Here is a 12,119-nt window from a genome sequence, read left to right as displayed (position 1 = left end):
GTCTTGGGCAGTAGTTAATAACCATCTGTACAGAAAAGAACTGAAAACTTTCATTGAACACATAACGCAGGCCACCAATTTTTCTTAAAGATTTTTTTAGTACTCCTCGTAACAACCCTAAAGAAGTGATCAAAGAAACTGAGACACTGAGAGATGAAAGCACAGTTCTAAGTCCAAAACCCAAGCAGCTGTCATGGATGAACTAAAAGGAAAATGAAAGAGAAAACAGCTCATGAAGGATTCATTTAAAAGATACAAATGTACTGAATGTTTCTCCTTTTTTTGTTTTAAGGAAAACAACCTGTAGTATTTCTTCACATAGGAATGACTCCCAGCAGATATAATGAGAAGAGAATTTTAGTTCAAGCTCAACATAAAACAGCAGAGTCACAACTACAGTGGTATTTTTTAAGCTGTTGTAGAAACTGGAGGAGATTCCAGCAGGGCTGATTTCTCTCGCCAACAGCCAAGCAGCCATTTCTGGGGCTCCCAGGAATAATTCTCCAGGAAAGCCTTCTTTCGCTTCCTTTTAATGGGCCTGCACGAGGCTGCGCTGAAGCCCGCTCACAGCCACGAGTGCACAGCCTAATTACCTAATTGCACGACTGGCAAGATTCCTTCCGAGCCATTTCGGGAGCTCTCCCAGGTATATTGTACAGCACCAGCACCTAAATCCATTTAGCAGAGTGAGTGCGTTCTCCTCTCAAACCAGAGGGACAAAGCCACACCTGGGTCCCACACCTACCTGGATTCCGGTGACAGCATGGCTTTCTCACTGAAGAAAGGGGCAAGTAGGCCCAGGAGCTTGCTGCCTTCTAGGTTCTGATCTCCAGGGCAGCCTGTCTTATGAGCCCCATGGTGGTCTAAAATATTGGAATCTGTGTGCCTTAAATATCCATTTTTATAGCCTCCTTTGGTACCATCCTCTATAATCTGTAAATAAAGGTACTTGGTCAAATCTGAGACGTGGAAGAGGAGAAGGGAGTACATGGAAGACAGGAAAAGGATGGAAATGCAGGGCAAATGAGCACAAATAAGCAGAGAGAAAAATCAAAGGGGAGAAAGAAGGAAAAAGAGGGACACAGGCACGCAGGTCCACACACAGTCACTTTAAGGCACCCTCAGTTTCCTCATCTGAAAAATGGGGACAGCAATGCTACCTCCTTTGGAGAATACAATGAAGTGAATGAGTCAGGTTAAATGTCTTACTCCCTACAGGTGCACAATGGATGTCTGTTCTCCTATCTAACGCCCATCTCCTTAAAAGTGCTTCCTGAGGAGGTCATGGAATCCATGCCATCAACAGTGCTTTGAACATTTGTTATATACTTCTTGCCCACATGAGAAAGCCAACTCACTCTTTCCAGACACATACTAATTAACATGGCTTTGAAATGTCTCATTAGGAAGGTGGGGAGTTCTTAATTCCCATGGAGTCGTTATTTACAGATTCACCTTCTTGGGTCACTGAGAGTCCCAGAAGCACAGCACCAAGGAAGCATCCAGTTAAAGCCTGTTCTGGGCATGTCTTGTGGTGCTGCAATTAGGATTCTCTCTCCTCTATCCAAAGCTGTAAATTTCTTCTACCAGTCTATAAATAACTCCTCTTGACTTCATTGCTGCTAGTGATATATACACTAGCCATCACCCCCATCTTTCCACACTGGAAAAATGATTAAGACTTTTTTAAATGGAAGACAAGACCCATACAAATGAGCTGTTATTTATAGGTCTTCTTTTGCCACCAATCTAGTTATTCAATCCATCAAACAAGCAACCTCCAAAAATGGAAAAATCTAGAACAGAATAATCAAAATAGTAATTATTATCATTTACTGAGCACTTCTTACATGACTTTCTTTTTAAGCATCATAACAATCCTAAAGGAAGTGTTACTATACTCAATGATGAGGAAACTCAGGCTTAGAGACTAAGCAAGGGTTAACTGAGATCATCAGAGACAGCAGTGCCACAACTAGGACTCAAAATCAGGCCTGATTCCAAAACCCTGTTTTCATTTGCTTTGCTCTCTCAAACAATGTCCATTGTAGTATCCCCTGTTCATGACACCCCAAACCTGAACATTGTGAAGAATGCAAATGCCACACCTGTAGCCTCCTCTCTCCCACAACAGCTCAGTCTGCAGGATTCTTCCAACCCTAGAGACTGTATACTCCAATTCATCAGTATCAGTATGATAGGAACAACATTCTATGTGGATGGGGTCAATCTCTCACCATGTCCAGATAACACCAGGAGACTGAAGAAGGTCACTTACTTCCATCCATATCCCCTTACATTGCATTCAAGTGACCTGAGAGTTCGTGGCTGTCTAGACACAAGGGTTCTCGTCCCAGCTCTGACAATGACCTACTCTAGGCTCTGGATCAATCATCTCCCCTCAAAGGCCTGAGTTTCCAAAGGATAAAATGAATAGGCTAAATTAGATCTCTAAACATCTATCCAGGTCCAACATCCAATCCCTGTTATTCTGTTCTTTTTATTGGCAACAACACTTTTGTTCTCATGTTTTGTGACTGGTTCTATCATTCAGTTTATAACTGCTGATAGCAAAGAGAAGCGCATACAGCAGGCAGTCAATACAGGCAGATGAACAGGAAATGCACTGAACACATTCCAAACTGAAGGCCAGCTCCAGCAGAGTGGTGTAGGTAGAATAAGGAGTTAACTGCCGTGTTCCTACCTCATTACTTGGCTCCAAATGCTGGTCACTTTGGAAATTATTCTCGTCATCCTCTTCAATTTTGATAGTGTCCTCGTCCTCCTTGCTAGGCAGAAGCTACATGGAGCATGGAATGGTGTGAAAATGCAACCCAAAAAAAAATGTGCAGCATGAATATGTATGAATAAACCACTGATGTCTTTTTTTAACAATGCAGAACAAAAAAAAAAAAAAAAAAAAAAAAAGAGGCAGGAACAAATGCCAAAGCCATGAAATAAAAATTAACCAAAGTTAAGAGTTGCTAATTGTGGCAAATCACATACAGCTACCCAGGATCAAGTAAAATTTAAGGACAGATTCTCCAAGAAATAAAGAAAGGCATTTCTTGTGCCCTTGCAGTCTTTCTACACTGCTGTACACTGACTATGCTGCCTATTGTGCTACTGCCACTTCTGCCTTTGCTAAATCCACTTTCAGATTATGTAAAAGTAGCAAGATTTTGGAAAAGCGCTATTGACAGAATTCAAAATAGCAAATAGCAAAAAAGCAGTAAGTGAAATTTATGGTGTGCTCAATTTATGCATCACTTCTCCTATTTAACATAGGGCATAAACCTCTTGTCAGACTGTCACACATCTGAGATGGACAGTCCCAGCCACGCTGTCATTTTGCTGACAAAAAGTCCTCATCACTAATGAGAAGAGTATTGAATTTGCCTGATGGTAACTTTATGGTTTTGGAAATGAAAGACAGTTATTTACAAAGACTGAATAAATCTACCACTTTAAAGAAGTTGAAATGCCAAAGCTTCTGTATTCTGCATTTTGCAGAATGGACAGCATGAAGTTCTTGAGAAAGCCAGACCTCAGCTCACCAGAAGAGCAAAGATTCTAGTCATGGAACACCTGTATTAACCAAAGGAAAAATGAGAGGAAGGGAGTCAAACGCAGCTGTTTCAGAATCACAGCCAACCTCCCCTCACTGAGAAGTAGTGAGCTCTGCACAGAGGTGCCAAACCCAGAGTGCTGGGTCCCTTGTTGGGTAGCTTTACGTATGAGACACTTAGGGTCCTATCACAACAGTTTCATTTTATGAGTTCCTACATTTAGCCCAAAACTCACCTAGCCCAACTTAAATTCTGATCTGCTTAGAGGAAAAATCTTGTTTTGGAACAAAAAAAGAATTCACTTTAGAATGTCCCCAGAACATATTCATCCTGCCCACATCCAAATCTGGGATCAGGATTAAAGAGAACTGGTGATCAAAACCCACACCCTATTATCCTATCAAGCATTAAAGAGACTGGATACGCATAATTATACTTACTAAAGCATAAAAGTTTACAAATATGGGTGAGGAACTCTCTTCCTCTATTGGTTCTCCCTCATTATGAAAACACTTTCAAGTGATACAGACCAACTAGAACTATCAAACTTGTTGGTGAGAATATAAAAACATTAATTCACTTTGGAAAAAGTAGTGGTGATCCCTTATAAAATAACCTATGACCCAGGAAGTCTGCTCATAAGCATTCACCAAGAGAAGAAAAGTGCCTGACCACACAAAGATCTGTGTTTGAATATTCTTATCACCCTTTACCCACAGGATGAAAGAATGAATACATTCATACAGTGGAACAACAAAAAAGGAGCAAACCGTTGATTCACATAATGATGCGGAGGAGTGTCAAAAAGATGCTAAGTGAAAAAAGTTTACACAAAAGAGAACATACGACATGATTCTGTCTGAAGATCTGCCGTAGCATAGGAAAAGTTAATCCTATGGGACAAAACTCACAGAAGCAGCTTAAATGCATAGGGATCGGGTTGACAAGAAGGGACACAAGGAATCTTGACAGGGATCTGGGTCACACAGATAGACATTCTTGGAAAACTCAGCCAGTACTGGCTTGTAATTGCTGTACTTCATTGTATGTAAAAAAAGCTAACTATAAACATACTGAAGTTAAAGATATTCATACTGATGTAGGAAAAATATACTGGTATTTGCAATTTCAATTAAAATTTATCAAAAAAGGCAAGGCATGGTGATGATGGATATGCGGAAATGGAAACAGAATCTAGGTGGGGAGTCAAGTACTTCATGATCTCACTTCCACGTGGAATATAAAGTTGATCTCCTAGAACTTGTGAGTAGAATGGTGGTTACCAGGGGGTGGGAAGAGTTCTAGGAGAGGGCCTGGGAAAAGCTGATCAGTGGGTAGTCTGTTGAGTTAGGAGCAAGAAGCTCTGGTGTGTTTGTGCACTGTAGTGTGACTTAGGTAACAATAATGTTTTAACAGTGAGTTTGATAAAACAAAAAGGATTTTGACTTTTCATTATAGAAAAATGAGAAATGTTTGAGGAGAAACATATGTTTGACCTGATTTAAACATTTCATAATGTACACATGTACTGAAACATCACAGGGAACCCCCTTGATATTTATAATTTTATGTTTTTATAAATCAGCTAAAAATAAATTTACTTTTTAAAAAAGATAAGATGGAGTGATGATGAGGGCCGGGGATTTAGCTCAGTGGTTTTGCTGCCTGCTGCACAAGCGCAAGGACCCAAGTTCGATCCCTGGTACCAAAAAAAAAAAGATGGAGTGATGATGGACTGAGGTCACTGAACACTCTTCAGTTTCTGGAAAAGGGTCACTTTTCACCTTCTGCAATGAGGTTTTTCCTGCCACCATTATCCAGAAACTGTCCATGCCAGGTCCCCAAAGACCTTTGGCACAGGAGTAAAATCCCACCGGGGTTGGGGAGGAGGAACGGAGAAGCCCCTTCATACTTCCTATGGACAGGAGAAGAGTTCGTCTAAATGTAGCTCAGCAAATTATCACTAATACGCGTTATTCCATGTTAAAATATCAAAAGCATCTCAGTTATTCTGCCTCTCCAGGATCACAACCATCCCATCCTCAAGACACAGTAACCTGCATGTCTCTCTACCTCTGCTGACTTGGTTAAATTAAAAGTAAACTCTCAGTTTCCAGCAATTACCAGGAAATCAAATGTTGTGGACACAGAGAAATTCCTTAACGTCAATGTGACTTAGCAGTTTTCAAAGACAAAGAACAAGATGTCAGAACAAACTCTGAGGCAAGGTACCTGGGCTGTGCTTCCACCCTGCCACCAGCCAGAGAGGACCCCTATGGCTCCTGGTGTCAACCAGCTCTAGCTCCATCTCCTTGCTCCTCTTCTCTCCTCCAGCCACTGAAAGCTGGCTCCATCCTCTCACTCTCAAGAAACTGCCCAGGTCATGCAACTTGGCTGTTTTTCTTCCCTGTCTTCTCAGAGAACCTGACACTACTTAAGGCACCCTCTTCAAAGCACCACTCTGTGACTCACTCTCTCCTGGGCTGCCCCCTGCCTCTTTCCTTCCTCCTCCCTGGAGGGCGGGGCTGGACACCTGCCTCCATGCTCCTTAGGAGCATGCTCCTGCAATCCTCCAGCAACACTCTTGCTGCGACTGACCCTGTCTGTTTCTCTCTGTTACACACTAGACTTGGTGGCGATCATGTCTTCGTTCATAGTTTTAACATCAATGCCTGCTGCTCAATGAAACACTGCTGAAAGAACAAATGAATGAATAAAGACTTTGTCAAAATGAGAACTGGAACCAAATGGTTTTCAGCATTACCTTGGCTCTTGCTACTGAGAATTATTCCTTAGAGCAACAGGATTATCACCCAGAAGCTTCTTAGAAATACAGACTTATGGAAGCAGAATCTGCATTTACAAGGTCCCCAGAAAAGCCACACACCTGTTAAAAGTTTAGAAGCACTGCCCATGGTGTTATTAGGACAGCTCTGAACAGAGCCAGAGAAGGATTACGATTCCAACTCCGCCACTAACTCACTAAAAAAATGAAATGGAAATAGCTGTGCTTTATTGAGTGCCTACTACCTGCCAGGCATCGCGCCAAGGCCTTTATGAGTCAAGTGAAACTCCTAAGTAAGAACTTCCAAAGCTGAATTGTTAGAATATTCCTCCTTTTAATGAAATTAAATCTACTCTGACAAACCAAATATTATCCTGTTACTCTTAGTAGAACATTTAATAAGCACTTTCTACTTCTGAGTACCATTTCCGTCCTTTAGAGTCACACAAGGTCTATTCCTTGTTCAACATGACAGCCCTACAAATAGCTGAGCTCAATTAAATTATGCTCATCTATCCATGCTTTCTCTCCATGCCAAAAAAAGTTTCCTAACCATGCCTAAGGACAATACAACGATCCAAGTAATAGCTGACCCTTGTTGAGCACTCGCAAGGTGCCAGTGCCAGTGCCTTGTACCACATATATCCTAGGTACCTACAGATGGCAGGTCCATGTGTTGTATGGTTCACGGTTTTCAGTGCTCAGCACCTTGACTGGACCCTGCTGCAATCACTCCTATTCTGTTTGTCTCTTTATTTTTTTTTAAGTCATTAAGTTTATTGGTACATTTTAGGTATACGTTATGATCACATTCATCATTGAGAATTTGTACCTGTACATGATATATCTTGGTTCTTGTTTTTTCCCCATTCCCCTGCACTCCCTTGCACCCCTCCACCCTTCCCTATTTACAAAGACTTTGTTTCTGGTTTTTCCTTCTTTTTTCATATTTTTTTCTTCCCCTTCTCCCCCCGCCCCACTTCCCCTATGGACCTTTTCTTCCTATTTCACATTACCTATTATACATTTTGGTCCTCATTTACACTTTCAGTTTCTCACACCAGTATTTACATGTGTGTCCTATTTATTTCACTTAAGAGCCTGTCTCTTTTATTTAATGCCAAAGTTTTAGCCAAAGACATCTTCCTTTCTTGGGATTTTAGCATTCTGTTCTGCACTGTAGGCCAGCTCCTGCCCCAGCCCTGGCCATTGTCCCTGGCCTGGGCCTTTCATGGCTCATGGCCTCTGGGGGCTCAAGGATATTGGGCTGCTTGATCTCTTCATAGGTCTTGCTAGTGGAAAATAGCATATATATGCTTTGAAAATATTAATCCTTTTGAAAAGAAGACAGAAGAGAAATATATACTTGTATCCCATTTTTAATATTTTGGTCTAACAACTTGTGATACATAGGTAACAATTTGGTGAGTTTTCCAAACGTGTGTACACATTTGATGCTTTTGTAATTAATTCATGTACAGCCTCATTCTGTATAGTTCATGATGAATGTGCAAGGAACCTGTCCCAGGTGCTTGCCTGTGTGGTTCCTGCAACTAGAGCCAGGCTTGTGAGGCACTCCCATGACTCTGTGACTAAGTGTCTTCCCATTTTGACCACAGTCTGGCCAGAGACCCTGCACATCTCATTGTCAGGGGTAGCCAGGACTGTTCCATACTGTTGGAATGAGGGAACTTTCCACATCCCTTGCCCACATTCTCTCTTCAATAATGCACCTATGCCCTCAGCAGCAGCTTGCCATGTGCTGTTGCTGGGATGTTTGTACTAAAAAAAAATCTCAACCAGTTTCTTCTATAACATCACTTAGTAATCAACAAATAAACTTAAGAGGGTCATGGCAGCACAGACCTGTAATCCCAACTCTGGGAGGCTGAGGCAGGAAGATCACAAGGTCAAGCCCACTCAGGGCAACTGAGCAAGACCCTGCCTCAAAATAAGAAATAAAAGAGCTGAGGATGTAGCTCAGTGGGAAGTTCCTGGGTTTGATCCTGACTAAATAAATGAATGCATACATACATACACACATAAGAAAATGCAGGCCATCAGATAAGAGGTTTTCAAATGTACATGGAAACAAAAGAACAGCTGGCCATGGGCTTTTGTTTGTTTGGTGGAGCCAGCAAAGAGGGAGTAAGCAACATGGCTCCTAGCTGGTGCGCCTCTGTACCAGGGCAGCCATTTTGAAGAGAAACCTGACAAACTCTGCCAGGGTCCCCCATAACTTCTACCCTTTTGCAATCTGAAAGTTGTTGGGGTGGCTCTATGAAAATAAATTCTATGCTTATTGCATATCTCTATCTGTCTTTGACCTAGTAATTACATATCTGGCAATATAATCCAAGAAAAAAATCCTACACACAGTAAAAGATCTGTATACAGAGACTTTAAGTACAAATTTTACTATAGCAAATCACTTAAAACAATCCTAAAACAATGTCCAATAAGGGTGAGGCTGTTAAATTCCAGTGGATTCATAAAATGGCAGAAGATGCTGTAACTTAATAGCAATTGGAAAAAACAGGATAAAAACTATATTATGGTGTGTGTGCATGCACACAAATATGGAAGGAACAATTCCAAAATGCTAATTAATTGTGCCTAGGTTGTTTGTTTCTTCATTTGTTTGGAGACTGGGTCTTGCTATGGAGTTTAGACTAGCCTTGTACGCGCTATGTAGCCCAGGCTGGTTCTCCAATGTCAGCCTCCAAAGTGCTGGGAATTATAGGCAAGTGCCCCTACAATTGTGCCTGGTTTTTTTGTTGCTGTTGTTCTGTTTTGTTTTTTTGGTATGGGGAATCAAACTCTGGACCTTGCACTTAAAAGGCAGCAGAACCACTGAGCTAAATCCCCTGCCCCCAATTGCACCTGTTTTAAAGTGACAGAACTAGTGTTTTGAAATTTAAAAACACAAAATTCTTCTCCCCGCCCCCCCCCGTCTCTCTCATTCTCCTAGTGAGCAGTAATCATGTCCAGCCCCCACTCTGCAAGTCCTGCTGCTCAGAATATGCTGTGGACCAGCCCTAGGTTCTGGTTTTCCATTTTCATCCCAGATGCTGTCTTTAGCCAGACTCTGGTCCATTGATTAGTCTTTGCCTCTGCTGCCCCATTCACGATCTTTTTGGGGCACACTACTCGATCATAGAACGACTCTCTCATTGGGGAAGATGCTGCTCCTATTTCACAAGTCAGCTTTCTTATGTTGAGGGGTGGAGCACTGCTTTGGATCAATTCTCTCTCATCTACATGGTTTATACTGATTTTATAAGCTCCTCAAAAACCAAAAAACTAGGGCTGGGGATTTAGCTCAGTGGTTCTGCCGCCTGCCTCACAAGCACAAGGATCCAAGTTCGATCCCCAGTACTAAAACAAACCAAGAAACAAAAAAACTACATGCCGAATGGTTACAGCTTCCTTGGATCTAGAAAATGCAAACTACCCACTTGGGACACAAGGTCAATGGGCCGAATGGGATAGGAAGATAGGAAGTGATTATAAGTGGCCAAAAGGAAAGCTTGAAATGCTATACGTATGTGTTCATCATCACCGCTAGGGTGACGGTTTCTAGCCTTTAAGAAGACTCTGCCATGCAGTCACCACATGCTCTCCTGCCTCGCTCTGTGTTTTCCCAAAAATAAGACCTAACTAGAAAAAAATGACAACCCCAGTCAGCCTATCTTGTTTTACCTGCCATTACAGAGTAGCCATAGAGCAAGACAATAGTGAGGTACAATTTTCTGCATAACACTGGCCATCACCGCGATAACAATCACTAGGGCTGGCTCCAGCTAGATATTTCCACTTAGGTCTTATTTTCTGGGAAACACAGTATGTTACTATACTGAATACTACACTTTGGCATTTAGATCATTAGCAAAGAATGAATAATTATTCATTTGTTTGCACCTCAAAGCTACAGCCTGCTATGAATCCATCCACCCCCCCCCCAAGTTACACTTTGAAATAAACATATGTATCTCTTAAGGAAAATCATTCTGGAAATTTATAGAAAGTCACAGTATGACCCAATTAAGTGGAAATGATGCTAAGAAAGACAAGCATTCTAAAATTTCATGATTCTCTAAGTGTGTTTCTCCACTGCATTTTCACAAAAATGCCTCCTTTATATGGAAAAGACCCTCAGCACTGTGCCCACCACATGCAAAGTGTCAGTGCACACATGTTGCTCTAAAAGTGAAGATATCACCAATGCCTAATATCACCAAAAGATTTCCTAGTACTGATGTTTCTAAATAGCACACTGGATCAGGCAGGATGGTGTGTGACTGTAATCCCAAGACTCTGGGCAGCTCAGGTAAGATCACAAGGTGTAGTCCTACCTGACCACTTTGGTGACTTAGACTCTTGTTGTTTATCTGAAAAAAAAAAAATGTCTGAGGATATACCGACAGTACACTGTGGAGATGCAAGGTACAAGCCCCAGGATTTCAAAGGTGAAAAACTAACAGAAAGATGATAGATAAAAACATTCATAAGTACTTAGGTAAAAATAATAAAATAAGTGGCCACTGATTTATTTACTATGAAGAAAAAAGTGGGCCATAGGGTTTTCTATCACATGGAGACTCAGGCTGTGGAACCCCAAGACATGAGCTTGCTTCCTTGGCCACATCTCCAAACAGAACTTGGAACCCTTGCTAACGGGCATCACAATCTAGTAACAGCTGTCTCCCGAGCCCACTTGGCCAGAGACGGTCAACAGTGAACATGCTGAGCTGCTTCTCCACTTTGAGAGGCCGCAGCCTCAGGACCCCAGGTAGAGAAAGTATCTGTGAAAGACTAAGAAGACAGCTGGCTCCATCCAGATGCCACAGGCCATGCTACAGCAGCCGCATGGCTGTCACAGACACCCCAGGGTCGGTCTCCCCAGGAGTGACCACCAGTGACCTACCAAAATCAAGGTACCCCAGTGAAGTCTCCCTAAGCCCAAATACCAATGGCACAGAAACTGGGAAGAGCACAGGGCAAGTATCACCAGACCCAGAAACACCCTGTAGCTCTGGGCAGGTCTCCCCAGAGCCAGGCACAAAAAACCTAGAGAGTCAAAGTCCAGGGAGGGAGTCCAAAGTTATAGTCACTGGCCCCCAAGAGACACTGAGAAGCCTGGTGTACATCTATCCAGGCCTGGCCGCCACTATTGGAAACAACTTCACAGAGAGCCTTGCAGAGTTCCAGCCAGTGAGGTCCATGCAGTCAGTCAGGCCGCACTCATTCTCTGAGCCCTTCCTGCCCATTTTCCTGGGCAGCCAACAGGTCTATGGTCCCTTTTTCCTGGGCACCTCCACGACCTACACCTCTACCCGATCAGCCCTGATTTTGGGAAGAGACATCATGACAAGATCTCTTGAGAATTTCATCTCCTTTGAGGGCCTGTGTGATAAAGATCGAGATGTGTGGTGTTTGGACAATAAACAGCTTTTCACCACACACTGGGTAGAGGAGGAAGGAGACACATTTACTGTGCCACCTCAGTTGGAGTTAGAAGAGGCCATTAGGCTTTCTGAGCTAACGAAAGATTCTGATCTCTTAATTCAGTCATTGCCTTGTATACCAGAGGATCCTAAAGTGCCTTGTCCAGGAGAAGAGAAATCCATCCACCACAAAGCTGAAGGCTGCTGGAGAAAGCTGTATTATGCAAATGGCCACACTTTTCAGGCCAAACGCTTCAGTAGGCGAGCTCACTGTGCTGTCTGCACAGACCGTGTAGGGGGACTTGGCCGCCAGGTGTA

At 42.5% G+C, this 12,119-nt stretch overlaps 1 protein-coding gene across 18 annotated transcripts in view; it reads right to left on the bottom strand.

Annotated features, from left to right (window-relative positions):
• Positions 1 to 12,119, bottom strand: part of Cdk5rap2 (CDK5 regulatory subunit associated protein 2) — a 193,924-nt gene that overhangs the window by 76,152 nt on the left and 105,653 nt on the right. For 10 of the 18 annotated variants that reach the window (XM_087182824.1, XM_087182822.1, XM_087182819.1 and 7 more), the window contains exons 19-21: positions 10,710 to 10,745; positions 2,705 to 2,800; positions 746 to 933 (exon numbers count right to left, since the gene is read on the bottom strand). In XM_087182824.1, coding sequence (XP_087038950.1) covers positions 746 to 933; positions 2,705 to 2,800; positions 10,710 to 10,745 — 320 coding nt within the window. The remainder of the gene's footprint in view (positions 1 to 745; positions 934 to 2,704; positions 2,801 to 10,709; positions 10,746 to 12,119) is intronic. The other 8 variants (XM_087182816.1, XM_087182817.1, XM_021262168.2 and 5 more) reach the window with 1 other exon arrangement.

Source organism: Heterocephalus glaber, unplaced genomic scaffold, assembly GCF_053883595.1.
Source record: "Heterocephalus glaber isolate CG9 unplaced genomic scaffold, H.glaber_assembly_v1.0 deba00001479, whole genome shotgun sequence".
Lineage (NCBI taxonomy): Eukaryota > Metazoa > Chordata > Mammalia > Rodentia > Bathyergidae > Heterocephalus > Heterocephalus glaber.
The sequence above is the reverse complement of the archived record's forward strand: the minus strand, read 5'-3'. Positions and strand labels throughout refer to the sequence as shown.